Below are 22,913 nucleotides of genomic sequence, written 5' to 3'. Positions count from 1 at the left end.
CGAAAGGAAGCCAGCAACGAGGCCCGAACCCTCTGGTGGCTTTTCTTGATGACTTCCATAATTAAAAGCCATTATGAATGGAAAAACTAAGTGTTTCAAAGCTGCAGACATATAAGGGCTTAATTCACACCCCACCCAGTGAGGACGGATTCATCGCCTCTTGAACCAGGATGGGAAGCGGGAGTTATCTTGGAGATAACACCCTGGCAGCTTCCCCTCGCTCTGTCAGGACGCATTTGCTTACCACGATTAAACTCTCAGCGCTGCCTTCTCCCATGCTTGCAGCAAGGAGGGGAGCGGGTGACCTCTCCTGCTTTCTCCCCAGTCACGCAGAGATGTTTTGTTCATTGAAAATGGTTGCTGCAGAACACGACGCGTTAAATGCGTCACACCCCTTTGTAAGAAATACATTTCCTTACAACGTGAGGCGTTTTCCCCTTCAAGACACCTGTTCACAGCCCTGTATCATACCTGCAACCTGGTCTAGTGGGAGGTTGTCCCTGCCCGTGGCAAGGCGGTTGGAACTAGATGATCTTTAAGGTCCCTGACAACCTAAATCATTCCATGATTCTATGGTCATGCAGGACCTTCTAAGGTTTGTTTGGCACAAATGGAAGCCAGGGAAAGGAGGATGCTGCCAGGACACGCTGAAGGATTAGGGTCAAATGAAAACTTGCTGACTCCCCGCTGGTGTTCCCCAAGTGCCTGCACTGTGCGCAGAGCATCCTTCTCCCTCTTCAGAGCCAAATGGGTTACCTTCAGAGGTGTCTGCCTTTCTAACACCGCTCTGTCAGACCGTTCTGGCAGGAGTTTTGCCCTTCCAGACCCATTTTCACTCCATCATAACACTACTGAACTTTTCCACGTGGAAAGCACTACATGCTTATCAGAAGAGGTAAAACACTTCTTATTCCTCGTAGAGGTCACAAGGATTTGCCCTAGGATACCCGGGGAGTAAAAAGCAGGGTGAGAAGTGCAACCACCCCCATGGCACAGTGTCCAGGGCAGCGGGAGGGGGGACTCAGGCTCCACAGCACCCACCTGTCCTTGACTCTGAGGATCAGCTGGTGGAACCGGTCCACGTGCTCGAAGCTAGCCTTGTCCGTCACTGAGTAGACTATAAGAAAACCATCTCCAGTCCTCATGTACTGCTCCCGCATTGCGCTGAACTCCTCTTGGCCCGCAGTATCCAGAACTAGGACAGAAAAAATGAAGGTTTTTAGTTACTGTGAGGACCTGTGGCTGCTGTCACTGCTATGTGTCCTACATGGCCTTTCTGCCTCCACTGGGCTTGGTCCTCTCAAAGGCTGCAAGATTTGACAAGAGGAACATGGATGGACAAGGTGGTTTCTTGTTACAAACCAAAACCCACTCCCTGACCCCACTCATCACCATGTGCCTGTGCTGGGAGCGGATGGAAGGGAAGAAGACTACATGGATTTTACTTTCCTTTTCCAGTACCAAATACCGACCGCTGAACTTGGGGAGCTGCTCCTCTGGCAAGATATGGCTCAAAGTGTTTCACAGCCCTCCATCTTTCCCTCTCCCAGCTTCCTCTGTTCCCCACATGGAAAAACCCAAGACTGGAAGAGTAAGTAAATGCCAGTTTAAATGTTAGAGACAATCTACAAACTGTGCAGTGAAGCAAAGCTGGGAGACAACCCAGAGTAATAGCTACAAGCATTTTCCTTTTCTCAATACCTGGGTATTATTTTTACACAATTATGCGCTTTCAAAGCAAGACGGTACAGCCTTGAGGAACGCACCTTAAATATTTAGTCCCAAGTGGTGTGCTGATATTGAGAAGCTAATTAAAGCAGGTGAAAAAGCTTTAAGTGACTTGCATATCCTATACAGCAATCCTGTTTCTGTGCATTGACAATGCCTAGATCTATGCTCAGTTCCCCAGAACATCCCAGTTGTGGCAGGAACCCAGATGGTGCTCCCCACTAGATTAACCTCCTCACTAATATGACCATAACTCTCTAGTTCTCCATCACACTGCCTTGTTGGGGGTCCCATCAGCTACATCATGGACCATATGTGGAGCCTTCTGGGTAAACACCACATACTGATGCACATCAATTCTTGGGCCCCAGCTTTATACACTGCCAGGATTTTGGCTGGCAGGAGGAGGGTACATGAGGGATTCATGAGCTTAGGTTATGCCAGTACAAACACAGTGTGAGCTCAAAATGCATCAGCTGCTCAGCAGTGATAGTCCTAATGCATCGTTGTATCCTAGAGGCAAATGCAGGACCTTCATGATGACTGGGAACGCTTTCACATCCCAGCCAACTGGGCTGGGTGGGAAAACTGTTTCCACCTCCACTGTACAGCCACAGCGTTAGCATCTGCTGCCCACGAGTGATGGGGAAAGCCCAGGGCACCAGTGGATGGTGACTGTGGCAGGAGCGTACTGCTGACAGAGCAGCAGGGCTTGATACGGGTTTTTCTAGTCTGAACAGGCTCACAGCCCTAGCAAGGTGTTCCCTGTAGGGGTACGTACTCAGGCCGTCCCAATTTCCAGATGGGGCCAGGATAAAGCCCACTTTGCTGCCAGCATTACTTGCTGAATCGCACGGGTGGCCATGGGTGGACATGCTGCATGTCACAGCGCACCCCACGCCTTCACTATATGTCTGGAGGAAAGGTAGCTATGCTGGAGGACCTGGAGACCCTACTTGGTGACGGCAGACCCTTTAAAGCCTTCAGCCTCATTCGTTCATCTGCCTTAGCTGGTCTTGAACATCTGTTTCCCTGAGCCCTTAAGGTGAAAAGAATTTCTAGGCTCCTGCAGAGACCCTGAGATTTAGGCTTGTTTGCCAAGTAGCTGGAGCTTGCTGGATTCATAGCCTCTTCATACCCTTTTATCCTGCTTCTCCCCTCTAAATCTAGGAAAAAAGGGTCTCAGCTCAAAGGTATCCAGGCTATTCTTAAGGACTGTACAAAAAAATTATAAAAAGAAAAAAGAAAACAGAAAGACAACCCAAAGACACTGCATGTGCTGGTGAATTTCTATGCCCTGGGCAGAATTGCTACCATGGAACAAGGCCAGGACCGCGTGGCTAGGACGGAAGAGGAAATTAATCCTTCCTACCCGCCCAACCTGTAAGGAGAGGCTGGGCTGCCCTCATCTGACTCCTGCACCAGCCGGACACAGCATCAGGGCAGGGCCGAGAGCTGACAACCAACACATGCACACACTCCCTTCCCTTCTCCAACACACATACCCAACTTGTGGTGGAGTGGGACAGCCTCTCACAGGGGGCCAGGCTCTCTTGCCCTCCCTCCCCCCGAGACAGGGCAGGTGCCCGAGCGCAAGCCGTGGGCAGGAAGGTGGAGATGGATGTGCCGTATCCTGCATGGTAATTTGCTTAGGGACTTCCCCTTGCTCTGGCACATTTGCAAACCTCCCATGAAACGCATGAGGAGCATCCAGCTCTGCTCCTGCACCCATCAACCCATCCCTAGCTCTGCCTCTCCAAAGCTTTCCATCTCCCTGCTAGCGGGTGGGGGATGAGCCCGTGGGGGGCTGTGGGGATACCCAAGAGACAGCACAGGGCTGTGGTCCTGCCACTCCTACCTCACCTGGATCTTGGCCATGGCATCACGCTAAACACAGGCAGCGCTGCTGTGTCAGCAGCTGCTATTTAAAGGGAATTCACTTGCAGCGTTCATAGAAAGGCGAGCAAGTCCAGGCAGCATTTAAAAATGGAACTTTGGAAACGCAAGTAAAAGACATGCAGCAGTGAAGGTTATGCTTAATCTCAGATGGGTTGTTCATGCGAAGTTAAGCATCATGTGGATGGCCAAAGAAGGTCCTTGCTGTAAACTTTAAATGTGCTCTTCATAAAGACAACCCCCCCCCATCCTAACCCTTCTGTACTACAAGAGTTGTAAACAAACAGAGAGAAGAGTGCGATCTGGATCCTTTGTAGGCAGGACAGGACCACATCCTGGAACGTGTCAGCATCGAAAAAGGGCCACATGCAAGTGGCTGTTCTCCTGCTGTAATCCTGTGCCATACAAGCTTCAAGAAGACTCTTATCTATAGAAATGGGGAAGTAGCAAGGAGAAACCTTGGGAAGGGGAAACTGGAAAGGTGATTTGACTGGCTTCCCAAAGGGGTGAGGAGATTTACGATGTCAGCCAGCATTTGTCTTCTTTTAAAATCCCTGTTTCTGCAGACAGGATGCCAAAAGACATAGAAATAATCATAAGCAGAGAAGAACTCTCCTCCCCTGGTCCACTTGAAAACCAGCAGTTGCCTCTTACTGGCAATTGCCCCACTGGCAGCGCATAAAAGCCAATGTGGAAACAAGGCTGGCCCAAAGCGCAGCGGGTTTCCCCTACCTCATTCTTCCAAGAACTGAAATCAAACTCATAGGCTGCGCAGCGCATGGTCAGGGACTTCCAACAGCAAATTTGGTCAAGTTCCCACAAACATGATGGAAGAAGCAGCAAAAAGGAGCATTAACAAAAGCGTTTGAGTGAAGAATGAGGAGAAGCCAAGGACTATGTTTGACGTAGGAACAGACATCTAAAGAGGGCAAAGCCATTTTACAGAGCTATCATGCAATCAGCTGGAGACTAAACTAAGAGCAATTAGGCTGTGAGAGCCCAGCGGGGAAGTCTCTTGCTTCGGCAGGTAAGAGGTTGCTCAGCAAAGAGATGCCCTTTTCCACGTTTCAGTGGACGTGAGCCTGACTTTTGTGATGAACTCCTTGCTAATTGAATCTTAGAGCTCCACGCACCATTTTCCTCTGAATCCTGATGGGTTAGGCAAGAGCGAGGCTGCTTAGAGAGCACTTCTGAGCAGACACAGGAGCCCAGGAATACACAGGAACAGAAGCACTTGGTGCTTCCAGGTATTTTATGTGGCAATGTCTCCATAACTGACGGTGATTTGAGTGCCCATCCAGAGACACAGACATGTAAATCTACTATGAAATCTGAGTCACGCCATTGCTTTTTCTAGAGCCTAGGCTGGATTCAGTTCAGATTCAAATGCAGCATTCCCAGCCTTCGGGGAGCTCAGATCTGGTTGTGCAGGTGCATTCTTCTTTTCATACCTAGGCAAAATTCCCTCCTACGTCTTTACCCTTACATTGCTGGGCAGCTAGGTGTATAGATCAACTGAAGTGAGTTTCTCCACTGTCCGTGGCACCTAAGGGGCCAGAGATGATCAGACAGGCAGGTTAAACCCATTTTCTGTCCTTCAGCCCTTGGGTTTCACTGCCCAAACCAGGCACCAGCAGCCTGTTCCAAGCAGTGATTGCACATTGCTGCAGCCAGTCCTGAAAGCAGCTCAGCTTGGAGTGCCTTGGCCTCCAGCATCCAGAAGAGTGGCTGTGTCTCAGAAAGCTCAGGACAGGAAGCGGTTATTTGTGCCTTCCTTGATCTCATCCTCAGAAAGGAAAGCACAATGTGTATAACTTGATTTTTGCAAGCGGTCTCTGTTGAAATCCCTTTGGCTAGGTATGTGCAAGCCTTTGGGGCTGGATGGATCAGCGGGCAGAAAGAAACCTGGGTTCACATCACCAGGGAGAGCAGCAGCACAAAGCAGCCTGACCCCAGGCGTCTTCTGCTTCTATAGCTTCTTAATATGAAATACAGGAAAAATCCCTGGAGCAAAGAGGAGAACTGGGAATGTGGCACTGTCAGGAGACCACAGGCTACAGAGCCAGGCTCCTCATGGCGCTTCTCTCACCACATCTTGCTTTCGTCTTGGCACCGCAGCTCCGCTTCAACAGGTGGGGCCGGAGAGAAACTCCATCCCCAGCTGCCCTGCAGCTTGGCAGCTAAGCTCAAGGGAAAACTTAGCTTGAATTGACAAGTCAAACCAAAGAGTCTCAGGCTGAGGAAAGCCATCCCCACAGCCTTCATCCTCCTTCCATCAGCAGCGCGGTGGGAGAGGGCAGCCCCCATCGACCACTGGCTTCAGATGGAGAACTGGTATTCTGGGTGCTGAGCAGACAGGGCGCAGGGGCCACAGCTCATATTCAGTATTCCCACACCCCAAGTCACTTGAAGAGATATGGGGTGCCCATACGGTAGGCAGGGCGAGGTAGATTCTTCACTTGGCCACTCTGATGCTTCTGCTCCTTCTCAGACACAGCCACACTGCCCCTGGCGTGAGAGCTTTCCTCAGGGAAAAACACGCGACGGGGAAACACTGGGGCTTTTATGAGCCCTTCTTCTGTGCCCTAACTAAATACACAGATGTTATAACATGGAAAACCCGAGTACTTGAATTCTTGCCCTTTCTTTAAGAAAAAAAAAAAAAAAGAGGGGCTTTCAGAAGAAAGGCTTCCACATCAATAAACAGAATAAAGATGGGAGCCCTTAAAGAAGCTCTTTCTCTAACAAAGGACAAGTATTCAAAGCCTTGTGTTTTCCATGTTGCAACATCAAAATTTTCCTGGCAGGAAAAAAATCCCCACAACCAAAGACAAAAACCCCTCTTTCAAGGTTGCAAAATCCCAGCAATTAGGGGAGGGAAAATACTGTACACACAAATAAAAGAATGAAAGTATAAACTTGATTTGAATTTTAATTCTTTCAATGACGCGACCCGAAGTTTAAATAGAAAAAAAAAATAAAAAATAAAGTGAGCCGCAAACCAACTTTTCTGCTTCCAAGTCTGAAGTGACCTTTGATCTCCCTCTGGCCTCCTGGCTGAATTGTTCCCAAGCTTCCTGAGGAGAAAAGCAGAAAAGCAGGCAGCCTGTCCTGGGATGACTAGCAGCAAAAACCCTCGGCAAAAAGGGATGGATGGGAGACGCGGGTGGAAAGGGCAGAGAGGGAGCCCGGGGGAAGGAACGGCTCTTGGTGTTACTCCACGGGGATGCACACCAGGGCTGTGCAGATCTAGCCCAACACAAGGGCGCCCAGGGATTAAGAGGGGGACTTGGGAAGAAGAGAAATAAAATGGAAAACTGAAGCTCAGGAGCAGGAATACAACTTCTAGGCAGTGAGAGTTTCATCTAAATCATACCAGGGGAAGGCAAGGGAAGAGGAGGGAGATCACAGCCTCCTTCCACCCAACACACAGGCACAATTCCTTGCTTTGCTGGTACCAATTGGCACAGCCCTACCGACAGCTAAGAGTTTAGTCCAATCCATCAACGTGCCCAAGGCATGTGCTTGTGGCCATCTCTTCCTCTCCTCTTCCTCGCCACCTTTTTTATCTCTGCGGTTCATGAGCCATAAGGAATTTTGAACCACTGGGAATTTTTTGCCATATTAAAGTATTCCACTTTTGGCTTCATGCCCAGATTAATAATTCCAGACTGGCATTTTGCAGCCACACCAAAAGAAATCCTCTGCTAATTGCTAAGATAGCCAGCACACAGAAAGGAGTGTACAAAATTAATGACAGCAACTCAATTGGAGCAACAGCTAATCAAAGCAGATTAACCCTGGCCCCCACTTAATTCTGACCTGATGTGTCTATACTGCACCTGCGTGTGAATGCATTTAACCAAGCACATCAGTGTGCTGATTTCAGCATGGACAGCTGGGGATAAATGAAGATAACGTATGCAGAGAAAATTGGAGGCTGATCTTGAAGCCTCGTTGGGGTGGCAGCAACTGGAAAAATGGGCTAGCCACAAATTGCATGTGCATCCCTTATTCAGGTTAAGTGCCCTGTTCCACTCTACAACACTCGTCTTCCAAACACTGCATTGATGGTCTTTATTGCTAGATTTACGCCAACTTTATACGTATTTTTGTGTAGCGTTGGACTTGAAGACACCAAGCACAGGCCCCACAATCTTCTGTGAGGCAGGGAACTATCATAGACTCTTCTTTGGTGAGAAAATAGACACAGAGACACGCCCAAGCCAGAGAGCAAATATGTGAAAGAAGAGTTTGAATGCAGGTTTGGCTCCAAGGTCTAAAATCTGAAATAAAAGCCTATTCCATTTAAATCTACTTTCAACGAGACATTTCAGCAAAGGAAAAGAAAAATGCAAGTCAAACATTTCATCACGCTGCCAGTTAGTGCTATTGAATAAATGTACGTGGAGGTCTTCGTGGAGGCAAGCCAAATGCTTTATGCAAGCTGGCTAGCACAAGGGTTTTTTTACAACATAATGCTGGTGCGGATACCAAATGCTAGAGACGCTTTGTACAGAACTGCTCAGGCAACAGCCTGGAAGAGGGTGGGCTGTGTTTTCTTTTTTTTTTTTTTTTTTAAATTAAGTTGTTGGATGCCAATGTATTTTATTTTTTTTTAAGAACTATTTCTGCAAACTTAGAAACTTATGGAGCCCCTAACACTATATCCTCACTTGGTAGTCTCATCTTCTAAAACGAGTTCCTACTTTGGGGGTGGGCAGCTGCTTCTTCCCACCAAGCACTGCATGGAACATCAGCTTCTAAAGGATTTGGTCATAAAGGACAACTGGAAAGTCTAGAATTTATCATGATGCATCTTTACCCTTCCTATCATGTTTGTCCCTAATTTTATACCATAAGTGATTCATGCAACCACGTGTAACCACAACAAGAGCAGCTGTCCAAGTACATGGTGACCTCCAAGAATGGCCTAGATCCAAAGCCTATGATAGAAAGCTGTGGCAGAAGACACGTGTGATAATCTTTATGCCCTGTTTCTACTACGCAGACGGTACAGGCTCACATGCTTTTCCAAGCAAGAATATGGCTTTTCTTCCGAAATTCTGGTTGTTCAAAATCTCAAGCGGTAGGAAAGAGAAGGAGAAGCTGCAGTTTCACTTCTGTGGCCGCAAGACATCTGTGGGCACACAAACTCTGAAAGTCAGAGATTCCCAACATGCCATTCGAGGCCACAGCTGAATTCAGTTCAGCCCGACTACAGCCACTAAACTCCATCTGAGCAAAAGAAAGGCTTTTTCATTAAAACAAAGGGTTAAGTTTCTGCTTGTTGAAAAACAACCTCTTTCTCCACTCCCACTCAAGTCTGGGTTGTTTTTTGATTAAACAAAAATTCCAAATATTCAGTGAAAGATGCTTTTTCTACTTCCAAATAATTTACAAAAACCGGGCTGTTTCAGCCAAACCCAACGTTTACAGCAGCTGGTACTGTTATATCAGAAGATGGGGCATACCAGCGAAGATAAAGGTTGCTTGTTTTAGAGGGCTGGATTCTGACTAAAAAGAAAGAATGGATTTCAGTTGCAGTGGGATTGGATTTTTCTTTTATACAACACTGTCATTTTAAAAGTAAAAGTGTACATTGGTTAATTGAGAGCAGGTATCTCTGATGCAGATGACAGGAAGAAACACATTTGGGCACCAATTTCACAAATATTCCCTCATATCAGATATCAACTACTAACATATTTAAATGAAAAAACGTTGGCAAGATTAAATTGTTTGGGTTTTTTTAAATACTGAGTAAAGGCTGTTCTTTAAGGACCTTGGGGCCATTTGTACTCACTAAATTGGATCTGATAAATCCTTAAGAGTGCAATGAAGGTCTCAAGTGTCCAGACCGAGCTTAAGGTCTTTACAGCAAACCCCACCAGCTTCCACGTTCCACCACTCATGCCAATTCCCCAGTTTTCTGTCCCCACACACCAGTGATACATACGCAGAGACACCAAAGATCTTGAGCACCTTCAGGACAAGAGGATGGAGGTAGGAACTCGCCACAGGTGAGGTTAAATTTCATTCAGTTGTGTTAGTGGCCACCCACATGCACTTGGGTAACTAAGACACAAAATATTTGCTTGCTTTTATGTACTACCTAATTATTGTATAAAGCCAAACAAAACTTATAATATTAACAGCAATATTCCCCTTATGGCTGTGGTCAGTCTGACTCTTGCAGCACAAACTAATAAGTTGCAGTTTAGGTAATACAGGGCTTTTTCCTCACATGCAGAATCAAGGTTTTTTGGTTGGCTGCTTTGGTTTTTTTTTTGTTTGGTGTTTGGATTTGTTTTTTTTTGTTTGTTTGTTTGTTTGTTTTAAAAAAAAGAAAGTGATTTTTCTTCAAAGAACTAAAAGATCTTGGCTACAGCAGCTCTCCAGGCTGGTACCCTACCCGTCTTTAAATTAAACAGATAACTAGATATGAAAACATCATGCCTGAATTACAGGAGTTCAGAGGTATTACAATTCTTCACTGTCAGTGGATGACAGTTTTGATTAAATGTTCTTTCTGGTTATAACCCTCCTTCAGTTACCCACTCACTGTTATTTCCCAGGGGATGAGCCTAACCACAATGAAATATCATTAGCAATAGTCACCTCACAGTGCTATAATTCATCCTTCGTAGAAGCCCACCCCGAATGTCTATGATAATCTGTAAGTTTTCACACTCTGGCAAGAAATGTTTGTGTGCAGAACTGGAACCAACACAACTGGAAGCAGAAGCTTTGCTGGAGGTCAGCAGGGGACCACGTGTCGCAGCTCACAGGCCAGTTTGCACTCAAATTCCTGGCAGCCCACGGCGGAGTAGAAGGGACACGAGGGCACAACAATGCTGTGGGAGGCATTGAGGTCTATTTGCACTTCTGCTCAGCTGGAGGGGAAAGGGGACCACGAGAGTAACTTGCTTACCATCGAGGATTGCCCATTGCCCGTCTATTTCCGTGTGTTTCAGGTAGGAGTCTTCAATAGTTGGGTCATAGTCTGGCACAAAAATCTTCTGGAAAAACTGAATGGTGAGGGCACTCTTCCCCACGCCACCATCTCCAACCACCACCAGCTTGTACGTGGGGAGGTTTTCGCTGGGAACAGCGCTTGTAGCCATGCTTCCAGTGTGCTAAACCTGCTGGAGAAAGAGATCATCTCCGATCACTCATTAGCAATTAAAAGAGAGCAACGTGCACAAGATGGCTTTTACCTGCTGCCTAAGCAGTGAGGACGAAGGCAGTACTGACATCCAGCACCTACCCTCCACAAGAGCTCTACTGCAACCCAGAACCATCACTTAGAAGTGTAGACAACCCCCTCACTGTGGCTTGTTTGCTCCTGCCTTGTCTACAAGGACTGCTAATTGCCACCAAACGCGTGTGCAAAACTTTTATCATCTGAATACCTTTCCTATAGGGACTGGGCCCATGAGGCCATGCCAAAAATCACCAAAGGCCAGGGCAGCTGCCAAGTTCCAGTTGGCAGTGACCCAGTGCCATTGAGAAGCCAGAGCCTTGCTGCTCTTCACTGCTTAACTCGGTACAGCAAACACTGAATGGTGTATTACATCCTGGGGCCAGATCTGCCTGCAGAACTGGTGGTGATGGATGAAATCAGAGTTAAAGGCCCAGCCCTGGCTCTGCTGACAGACAAGTTTTCAAGTTTGAGAAATGAAAACAAGAAGGCAGCAGGCCAGGAACAACAGGTGGGTTTTGGTTTGCCCCCCCCAACCTGCCTTTCTTTTTTTTTTTTTCCAACCCTGCTGTGGCAGGAAGGCTGGTTTCTGCGGCTATGACACAGTCAGAGAGGCAGGAGAGCAGCTTCCCCTGCAGCCCGGTCACACCGCTCCCCTCACCTCGGCTGAGCCGCGGAGGAACTGACTCTTCAAAGAAAGAAGAAAAAAATTCACTGGCTGCAACTGGCCAACGGCACACGTGTGTGGAGAAAGGAGAAGAGGCAGCCATTGCTGAATGGCCCATTTCAACACTCAACAGCAGTGACCGCTTATTTAAGAAGCGGCCAGGTGAGCGGTTTGGTATGTAGACTGCAGAAAGCAGAGCCCTCCACCCACCTGCCACACATGGGCAACAGCGATGCTCACTCAAATCACACAGACAATGGGTGGCCATCTCCCAAATCTGAATGGCCATTGCAGTTTCAGGGAGGTCTTCAGACATTAAAAAAATAAAATAAAAAACCTCCATCTTAATGGAGTTTTGGCTCAAGAGAGGGCAGTTGATTTCCTTGGTATCGGTTTTCTTGATGCAAGCCATCCAGCACGGGAGCAGCTGTGGTGATGCTTTCTGCAGGCACCTTTTCCCATCCATTTTGTTTTTTCCATCCATTTTGGTCTTACTTATGCCCTTCTGGCTGCAGGCGCTGGCTGGGGTCAGCACTGAGGGGGGACAAGGACTGCTCTAGACTACCTGCTCTGGGGAAGCCCCCATAAACTGTCGGCATCCCGATCTGTATCCACACTTCCCCACACAAGCTTTTGGAGGCTTTCCCAATAACCATAGGAATTTTTCTTCATTAAGAAGAGGACTTTAACTTGTTTGTTCTCAGAGACCACCGAGCAAGGCCGATGTGCTGAGTGCCACAGCTCACCCAGGTGGTGCTCAGGAGCCGAGGCTGCAGGGCTGCTGCTTGCACTGTGCAAGTTAAGCCACCAAATAAAATAATTTTATATCAGCCTATAGTATAGAATATATTTTTTCCCAGAAATTCTTTCATTTTGATATTTTTCAAATAAAACACTTCAACTTTTCATTTCCAAAGAGGCCCAAAGGCCAACGTGGACCATTTTTCAAAAAGACAAGAGCATAACCCTGTAATGGTTTGATTTCATATTGAAGAAGATACCAGCTTTCCAAGTTTATTTTCTAGTTTCTCTAATCCCTTTCTCCTAAATCACTAGTTCAGTTTAATCCAAAATACTGAACTATAAAGGCACTTGCCTGGGGGTCCCACATTCCTTACTGTATACTGGAGACCTCATCCTTTGAGAAAAGGCTTTTCACAGTCATTTCACAGCTCTACTAACCAGATTTTCCCTCCACTACATATCCACCTTCCCACACACGCAGGCAAGTGCACGAAAGAAGACAAAATAAAACCAGTTCTGAACATTCACATTTGAATTTAAGTTTTAATTATGGGAAAAACATCCTCAGGCCAAAGCAGCCTGTGGAATTTGAGCCATAATCTAAAATATAACTTATGAAACTTGAGTGATTCACGGTATGCTTTTTCTGTCCACAACGTAGGCATGAGAACAAGGCTTCTTTGCTACTTCTTGCCTCTGATCACCATACCATAATCCGACTAGTGCCAGCAGGACCCAACTCTACCTACAGTCCCACCTACAGTCACAGCTCAATGCCAAAAGAGAAAACACCTCCATCTTTTAAATGAGGGAATCTCCTCTCCTCCATCCTTCCCAGCACACATTACGTATGATAAAGTACAGCTTGCACTTGAGGAACTTTTGCAAACACAGGAATAAATTCCCATATGCATAATCTACATGTTGTGCGGGTTAAATGCCTTGACCTCTGATTAAGGTCACGTACTGGATATTTCTCCTTGAGCCAAATGTATAGAAATTGTCTTAGTTTCTCCTCTAAAATCCTGTAAGGGAGAGAGAGGATGATCACAGAGGTGAGATTGCTGAAGCTTTTAAGAACTGCAAAGGCCTCTCGTCCAAGTTGAGACAAGCCAAAATTTTCAGAGCAAGAACAAACATGATCAAGTCTGCTTGTTTCTATACCATCTTTGGAGAAATTCTTGAGAACAGCAAGAATTTCCACTGCAAGCAACAGCTGCTGGACAGGGAAAAGGAGACCAAGCACCAGCTGACCTCCCAACCAGTCTTATCGCAGTTCCTCACCATAATTCCAAGGAAAAGTTCCTTACATGCATTTTTGGGAGAGTAAGCAACTTTCTCATACTTACAAGATCACACATCAATAAGCAGCATGCTCAACTGCACAGAAACCTACAAATTTCAACTCAATTTCTCATTTTTGCTTGGAAGACCAAGTTTTCTTTCAGCATAATCCTGCTTGGGTCAGCTGATCCTCACAGGCCCTTTAGTACAGAGACCCTGGCTAAAACCCTGTAACCCCCAACCCATCTGTCAACAATTTTTTCGCTGTGTCTGTGACCAAGATTTCACCCCATCCTTCTTCACACGGCGGAGTGGCTCCATCTGGGCAATATGAAAGGCCGATTGTTAGTGACATGTCGAGGGACAGGCCGCGGATGTGAAAACCATACTCCATTTGTGCATGAGTTTTGACCTTATCGCAAAACCACAAGCTACTGCTCGGCAGACAAGCATTACATTTTCATTGACATTTAGCACCAGCCCCTTTAACTCGCTCCTCAGAAGCCTCAAGCTTATCTTGCATGAAATGCTCCCCAAAGTACTAGGATAATACGTAGCCCATTGTACAAACTGTGAATCTGCCCAACACGCTTATGGGTTGAATCGGGGCATTTGCTTCCCGTCTTTTCCAGAAGTTTGGTCATACCGTACGTCTATGCAACCAGACTGAGCTCGGGGAGAAACAGCAAGAACAGAACTCAAAAAAAAGTAATTAAAAAAAAAAGTTAGGCACTGTAGGCTGGTTTGTTGAGCAAAAACAACATGTATTTTAGGTGATACTAGCATGAACAGATGAAAACTTCTACTGAGTGTCAAAAGGCATCAAGTTTAGAGCCTGGGGCCAGGCTCTTTTCAGTGGTGCCCGGGGACAGGACAAGAGGTAATGGGCACAAACTTGAGCATAGGAAGTTCCACCTAAACATGAGGAGGAGCTTCTTTACTTTGAGGGTGGCAGAGCACTGGAACAGGCTGCCCAGAGAGGTGGTGGAGTCTCTGTCTCTGGAGACATTCAAAACCTGCCTGGACGTGTTCCTGTGCAACCTTCTCTAGGTGAACCTGCTTTGGTACGGGGGTTGGACTAGATGATCTCCAGAGGTCCCTTCCAGCCCCTATCATTCTGTGATTCTGCAGGGCTGTTTCTATGACACCAGCAGCCGCTGGAGCGGCAGCACCCAGCACACACTGCTCGGCTGGGCAAGCGCCTGCTGGGTACTGTCCCCAGCACACCGCTGGAGGTCCCCTGCAGTGATAACTGCCATTAAACTGCCCTAATTTCTCATGTATTTGCTAAGCAGGGTCTTCATGCACTCTGAACCCAAAAGACATGCTCATGCCCAAAGCCAGACAGCTACACTCTCTGTCAGAGAGCCGTTAATGCTCGTGGAAACGCTCCTCCTTGTACTGAGATGGCAGGTCCCATGATCCCAACATGCAAGTGTGTGATGCAAACCCCCCAAAAGCCAAGTACATCAATCCCTCTACACCTCCACCTGCCCTGATAACCAACGCAAGATGACAGCTCATGCCTTGACGAGATTATCATCTAAACCAGCCAATAAATCAAACCTTAAAAACAACATATGTCACCCCCTGGAAAATATTAAACACTCCCAAAGGTGTGCAGAGCTTCTGCGCCGGCTGGTTACGTTGCTATGGGCAAGTGCACAAGACTTGGGCTCATTTTCATGTGTTTTTGGCAAGAGTACTGACACAGTCATCCTTAGACAGGAGCAAGAATAAGCGTGTTTGCTGGAGATCTGACTGAGAAAAATGAAGCACAGACGTTCTTATCTATTGTCTGAATACAAAGCAGCATGTGGTAATAAGCTAACAAGCTCTGATGGTAATCATCTTACAATTTATATAGTTGTTTATTTTGAAGGAGCCAAGAGAAGGATCCATACCCTACGCAGATGAATGCCGTCAGGGCTCTGGTTAAGTCACTGGAAGGAGGCTGATTTATACTGGTGTCTTCGTACACAACAGCAAGTTCTGTGTCCTGACAGTACAAGCCAGTAAGGCTGAGACAGCCAGAAATCTGGCTACTTCTAGGGTAGGTGGCAAGGAAAAAAAGAGAAACACTGACCCACGTGTCACTGAGGTTGAGCCTCCTCTGCAGAAAGGGTTGCTTACGGAGGCAGAATAAACTGCATAAAACCCCATTTACCTGTCTGGACATGGGGATGGAATGGAAGGGCTCAGCTATCCTCCTTGGAGCAGCCACAGAATATAAAAACACCAAAGATGAAGAAATTCAGCTTAGTTTGTGTGATTAGACCCCCAAGCCTCAACATACAACAATAATAAAATCGACCCTAGGTATTTGATATTCGATGTGCGAGCACCCCTATCCCTGGTTTCAGCTCTGCTCTCCTGGAGGCACAGTTCCCAGGGCAAAGCCATTACAGCAGGTAAACGAGCTCAGAACCAAGCCCTGGATTTGCAGGAGAGGTTAGTGCAATTAAAGACACACGGGCTCCCTAACAGAGAAGCTCAGTATGACAGTGATTTACGGTCACCACGGCAACATGCAACACAAATTGCTTAATTCTGTTATGAAACCTCAAGAAAAGCTGCAGCAGGGTCTGTGTGGGAACCACCAGCTCCCTCCTCCTCTGCTGCAGCTCTCCAAAACTGACAACTTTAAGGAGCCTGTGGCCTCTATAGCAATAGGCTGAGATTTAGCATATACTTATGTACGTACACTGGCCAATTCCATCAGCCCATGGCCAAAGGAATTTGCCTATCATCGGCTTGCTTTGGTCCATGGATAGCTCTTCACATACATCCTGCCAGAGCTCTGCGTAGCTGAAGACACCAAACTCACCTGAGGCCGAGGAAGACTACCAGCGACTGAGGCTGCCAACTACTCCTACGGTTGCAAATAATAACTCTTCCTCTAGCCACAGCTCACTCGATTACGCCCTTTTACCCGTCCACTTTGCAAGCACTAGCAGCTCTATGTAGTGCCTCCAGGGTTGAAACTCTGCAAGATCTGAACACTTCCCTCCCTGTTCCTCTTGCAGACTGCTGGCTGCAGCCACACAACCACCACGACACACCCAGAGACGCTCGCCAGGTACCAAAATAGTTCAGGCTTTTGCATCTCAGGCAAACCCTTGGACAGGGAGCTCCTGAGAACCCTTGAAATATGGGACATGCCCATTTCAGAGGCAGCTGCCTCCCTTGAGTCATGCTGATCAGGACCAAATGAACTTCAGGAATTTCTCCCTTGAGCTGGCATCACTGTGTCCCAAAACTTCAAGAGCCAAAGGACCTGTAGGTGTATGAACAACGACCGACAATTATTATTATTAAATGAAGATGATTAACTCTTAGCCAGGTTTCCTCCAGTCTGTGAGATTTCCTGCCTGGTCAATGCCTCAAAAAGGACACACCAAGCAAAAGCTGGACCACATGCAAGTCTTCAGTGGGAAGTCAGCATGGAAGAGATCCATCATGTGGGAAGCCAGAGCCTGACGCGCTTTGTAGTTCTGGCATTAAGTCGTTCAAAACCCAAGTCAAATTTCAACTCTCTGAGGTTTTCTAAAAAGGAGGATCCTGCCAGGTGAGAGCGCTCTTAACTCCCATCAGCTTCCAGGGGATCTGATGGAGCCCAGCACCTGGCAAGACCTGCACAGGAAATTACAAGCATTTCCTTTTGGAGCAGTGATCAAAGCACTATCAGACTGCTACTAAAGAGGAGGGGGGAAAAAAAAAAAAAGTTGTAAACCAACTGTTGTTTAAAAATAAAATACTCAACCCAGTAACAAAGAGTTGCAACCGGTTGGGTTTTCAATTTAGGGGATGTGGTAGTGGATCATGGAAGTGGCCTCATGAATTCTCCTCCAGCGCAAAAAGATGCTGTACCCCAAGGGCTGCGCTCCCTGATCTCCTCACCGGCTTCCCATCCCAGCCAGACTTTTTCTCCTTTTCCACCCGAGATTGCATCACCTCCCCCACCACACAGATGCTGCTCGGATTTAGTCTAAGAGAAAGAAAACGCACCGGGGGAGTAATGAAGCACTTGAGATTCACACAAAAGGCAGCTAAAGGCAGTAGCTGCCTGATGAATACTTGGTAGTTATTTCAGGAAACATGGAATTATAGTCTGAACAAATAGTAATAATAAAAAGCCACGTCACTGGAAATTGCTTAGGTGGTAGGCGGCCTCCCCCGTCTCCCCCCACCGCGAATCCTTAAACGATAAGAAGGAGCCCTTGCTGTAGCACTGAGCAGCAGCTTTCCCATGGCCAGGCTGGGCTCGGGGGCTCACTCATATTTACTTGGAAGCATGTGCTTGTCAGTGTCCTGATCTGTATGTAAGTGCAGCACAGCATGCGTCAATCATATTGACAAATGTCATCCCAAACATACTCTGCTTCCCTCCCCCAGCTCCTCCTCCACCTCCCACAACAGCTCCGTTAATCTTCAGCCCGTTTCTCTTGGTGATGTAGTGCCCTTTTCAACATACGTAAGAAGATTCCTGTCACTCTGACAAGCTAACAGTCAGATGCAGAAGCCAGATTATTATTATTTTTTTTAATTAAAACAACACTGAAGTCAGATTTGGGTCATCTGTACAGTTACAGTCCCGCTGCTATCAGTCTTGTAGGAGAATCCAGATATGTGACCAGAAAGCAGCTTATGCGAGATCCATTCCTGTATCACTCAGACCTCGATTAAAACTGTATGGCTGCCAGTTTAGGGGTGTCCACTGGAGGCTGATCCAAGCCTTTTGCCAAGGCGTGAAAGGAGAGCATCCCTGCACAGTAACTGGGGCCCGAGGAAGCGGATGGCTCACCTACTTTTACTTCCATCGCTTCTCATGTGTTTAAATCCACCAGCCCTTTCCCTACTCATTTATTTCCAAAGCTCTCGGGAGACATCAGAGGATGACAGATTCCTGTATTACTCTTGAAAATTCTTTGCTAGTGAGGCCAGGAATGCCTCTCCTATGTTATCATGGAACTGATGAAGCTGACCTAAACATACTGTAGCAAAAAATCAGATAGCCAAGATGTTCCCCTGCCCTGCCCAGCCAGAGATAACACAACAAGAACAAATTTACAGTGGAGGAAGCGGCTTCGAATTCCAATAGCTGCCCTTCCTGCTTGCACAATCCCTGGAAATGGGCAGCTTCCCTCCTACGCATCCCAGCCTGCTGACACGCCAATAAAAAGACCCCAAATCCACTGCCCTGGGTGGTTTTGCTGCTCTTATGCTGCTCAGCAAGGTTTCCAAAGCAATAGCCCAGTGCTGCGCCAGTGCTCTGTGTGCAGCCAGACGCTTTACCGCCTGCACGTGGTCCTGCTGCTGGCAACGCATCCAGATGTGCATGGCACAGCCAGATGTGCATGGCACAGCCCTCCTGGCCTCGGCCAGCGCCGCCTTGGGCAAGCGGAAGCGGTCCATCTGATGAATTCATGCACGGCAGCACAGAGCTGTGGGGGGATCCTGAGCAGCCTGCCGACCATGGACTCCAGCCTGCCTTCCCCACCACGGCCCCGCAGCCCCCTGACAAAACAAGGGGCGGTTGATAGTATCCTGACCACGCCGTGCACCCACCCCTCCACCCAGCTCCTTGCCGGCTCATTGCGCTGTGGTCTTATGGACATCATGCTGTGCACAGGGCAGGCACGGCTGAGCCAATGCACAGACTTCATGGCACCTACGGTTGCTTTGGAGATGGTTTATGGATAGAAAGGCTACAGGGCCATCTCATTCCTGTCACCCTCCCACAAATCAATCATTACATTTGGCTCCAAGTTTCTCTTCCAGTCAGGCTCAATTTGGTATTTAATGCTTTTTACATCTCCAGTGTTGCTAGCAGATGTCTTTTGGGATGTAAATGGCTTTTTAAAGACACCCTTCCCTCCTGGCAAACACACTCTGCATCTCTTCAGACAGCTCTAAAGAGCTGGAGGCTGTAAAGGTCCCTGGTAATAGCATTTCCACGAGGGGATAGGTGAATCCTATCAAGTCCTAGGCTGATGCTCCCTCTCTTGGGGCAGAAGGTGAGAAGAGTAGGGATCTCCTGGCTATTTCCAAACCTATGCGCTCTACTGCAAATGTCCAAAACTTGACCCATGACTATGTCCTTTCTAGGCAAAAAGGAATATTATTGTCTCTATCCTATGGGAAAAAAAAAGACAGGCCAACCATTCTCTCTCTGCATTGTAGTGTTCCCTGGAATTACCTGTGAGCTATGGGGCAGCACAGATGTTTCTGCAACGCTTCTACACCCCAGGGCACAGGGCAGGCTTGTAGGGTGCTCTCTCAATTTTCTCAGGCTCCTGGGCTGAGGACAGTCCTCCTGGCTCCCAGCAACCCATTTGATACTCATTTACAGCTATAGAAGAGCACAGAACATGCTTGTCTGTGATGCTGGTGCTTTAGTAGAGCTTCACCAGCATGGGCTTCAGAAGATGAAGGAACAGCCATCTCCCAGTTTTAGCCAAATAGGCACTTGGCAGATTTTAGGTAGAATTTCATGACTCTCAATCCCAGAATCATGCAGAAGGCTATTTTCCAGGCATTTCCCAGGTCCATGTCATTACTCTGTCACTTGGAAGACTCCAAGATCTCATCACTGGCCCGGAACCATAAAAGTCATTTTTTCCAGGCTCGTTACAGTGTCTGCCAAGAGCATGAGCCTCTTATTTACGTACAACATGCTGGGCAGGCATCTCTGTACTTGGCAAATCCAATGGGCTTGTCTGAAAGAGGAGTGTGGGCAGAGCTCAGGGCTGGGTACCAGGGTGAGGGATGGGATGGGGAGGATGCTGCGTGGCCCCCTCCTCTGTCCTACACGTGGTGATGCACGGCTCCACGAAGCCACAGCGTCCCCGCCTGAGGACAGGGTGCACATACACCACCAGCATCCCAGCCATGTGCCAGGCCAGCCCCAGCGCCTCTTCTCAGCCCTTCTCTTTGGCAAGCTGCGCGGCTCTCACCTCCCTCCCTGCTATCCTCCTCCTGCTCCCTGCCAGCCTGGGCAAGCCCTCCTGGTGGCAAACGCACACCTTGACACTCAGACCAGCAGGCAACTGGCCAAACCACCCTTGAGGAACAGAGTTTACCCATGCACGAGTCAAGTCCTCCCTCCAATCGAGTGCATTCATCCTGCCAGCACCAGAGAGAAGCATCCTGCAAGGATACCCCTTCTGAAAAGAGGTACTGGGGTCTCAGCCAGTGTTGCTCAGTACCTGCACGTTGCTGTTGGACGCTCAAGTTTCTTCTTAGCTGTCACAAGTGGACAATTCCATATATTGGAGAACAGCAGCCTGAAATCAACACATCTTTGAAAACACCCTATGGGTAGGTTGACCATAGGTCTCCCCTGTGGGCACTCCTTACCCTCCAGTTTCAGCACAGACTGGCACCAGGATACCCTAAGCCTGTTCCTTCTGTGCTCAGTCTAAACCCTCTGCCTCAACTTTTAAGTTATTCAACTTACAGCCGCGTGGGAGCATATATATGTACATTCATTAACACTTCCATTATGCCCCGTGGTTTGGCAGGTGGTGCTGCATTATGGATTTAAACAGTGCCAGCAAGTGAGTCTACAGCACTTCACTCGATTAGCATGCTATGGGAAATCATCCCTCAAAAGTGTTTTGCACTGTCGTGAAGCACCTCCGATGAACGAGGCAACAGCAGGGCTCCAACCACCACTACCTCTGTGCAATCACATCAAAATTCACTCACAAACTTCAGGGGAAGACAAACCCCCTCAAAAATCAATTGCCACATGAAAAGGAAAAGGAATAGCAGAGTATCTCCCCAGTTAAAGGAAAAGGGAGAGGCACACCCTCCACTGCCATTGCCACAAAGCATGTTTCACACACACCAAACCAAAACATCTGCTTTTGCCCTGTGAACTGTTTCTAGCATTCACATGGGAGAAACACACCACACACGGCTATACTCATTTCAGCATTCAGCCTTCAAGGTGCTCAGCCTCCCAGTGCCCCACGCCAAAGATGATGCCTTCTGTTGAATCATCAGGCTGGCGCTAACAGATTTCCAGAAACTCTGCAGTCAGATTCCCCGAGGGGATGCCGTTCCAGAGGGATGAGGATCTGACCTACCGAGGAGCTCCCTCCCCACATCAATGTGGACAGCAAACACACCACTCAGTATTGGCAAAGGGGCAGACAAGGACCTCTGATGGGACAAGAGGATAAAACATTGGTTAAACACCGATATCACCACATTGCTTATCATTTACTGGGGCTGGACACGCTCATTTTTCCTTAAACATGAGTGGTCCTACAAGCAGTTGGAGCTGCAGTGGTACAGACAGCTGGGTCCCACAAGCGTACAGGACTTCTGCTTTACCTGGGCAACGGGAAGGGTCTTTCACTGATAAGGCCACACATAAACTGAACAAAGCAAAGCACCTGGGCAGTTTCTGAGTCTAGACTATTGAGGTCACATCAAGAGTTACTTTCAAAGAAGAATCCTTGGTCCTTGATTAGGTCTTCCAGAGCACCGTTTTGGTTCAATTACTCTGCTCTCCTGTCTGAATAGGTTTCCTTGCTCAGAGTCTCCTGAGTTTGAATCCCCTACAGATGTTGGCTGAGAAGTTTCATAGAAATGTTTAGGCTCCGCCTTCAGAGTCCAGGAAGATCTGTTTTTGACTTCCATCCACCACACAGCTGTGAAGTACAGCTATCCCGCTGCAAAGTCACAACGGCGTCAAGACATCAAGGTCTTTTCTCAAAAATAGTGGGATGCAGCATTGTGTTGCTCTGACCTTATGGTAGATCTCATATGCCATTCCTATGCCTGCATAGTACCATTACTTTTTAAACAGCAAGCAAAGAGCTGTTAGCCTTAGTCCTGGCAACTCAGGTAAATCTCTCATTTGCGTCATATTTTATATACCGGACTCACAGAAACAGTGAGAAATTTTCATTTGGCCCTTCTTGGAACTGATGGATTCTCCCTAGGGGACATTCACTCCATGTAGGGGTCTTTTTCATATGCTTCAGTACATTCAAGGACACTGCAAAAATAAAATTAGAACTGAAAGACAACTATAGATGTCGTTATGTGTTATAGCTCACAAGGTCAAGATAAAACAACATGGGATGGTTTACCCTGATGGTGTCTTGACATGTTTCTGCATATAAAAATCTCTCTATTAAAAGCACAGATAGAGAAGGCATGGATTGCAGCCACTTGAAAAAAAAATAAATAAATAAAGCCCCAAAGCATTAAGGGCTGGTAAGGGACAAGATTACTTTCATCCTGCCACAGCATGTTTCAATTTAACCACTGCATCTCTCAGCACTTTTGGTTCATATTCTTTTACCACACAGAAACACAAGTTTGGTATACGCCCAACCGTAGGAAAGGGAAATGATATTTTGGGTCATCAGC

General features: G+C 47.4%; 1 protein-coding gene across 2 annotated transcripts in view; it reads right to left on the bottom strand.

The window, feature by feature from the left end:
* The window catches only part of MRAS (muscle RAS oncogene homolog), a 41,753-nt gene that overhangs the window by 8,055 nt on the left and 10,785 nt on the right, over positions 1 to 22,913 (bottom strand). Inside the window, exons 3-4 of one of the 2 annotated variants that reach the window (XM_074593933.1) lie at positions 10,559 to 10,772; positions 1,042 to 1,195 (exon numbers count right to left, since the gene is read on the bottom strand). In XM_074593933.1, the coding sequence (XP_074450034.1) occupies positions 1,042 to 1,195; positions 10,559 to 10,751 (347 nt within the window). In that variant the 5' untranslated portion in view covers positions 10,752 to 10,772. The remainder of the gene's footprint in view (positions 1 to 1,041; positions 1,196 to 10,558; positions 10,773 to 22,913) is intronic. The other variant, XM_074593934.1, reaches the window with a different exon arrangement.

This window comes from Larus michahellis, chromosome 7 (assembly GCF_964199755.1).
Source record: "Larus michahellis chromosome 7, bLarMic1.1, whole genome shotgun sequence".
Taxonomy (NCBI): Eukaryota; Metazoa; Chordata; class Aves; order Charadriiformes; family Laridae; genus Larus; species Larus michahellis.
This window is presented reverse-complemented; position numbering and strand designations above follow the sequence as displayed.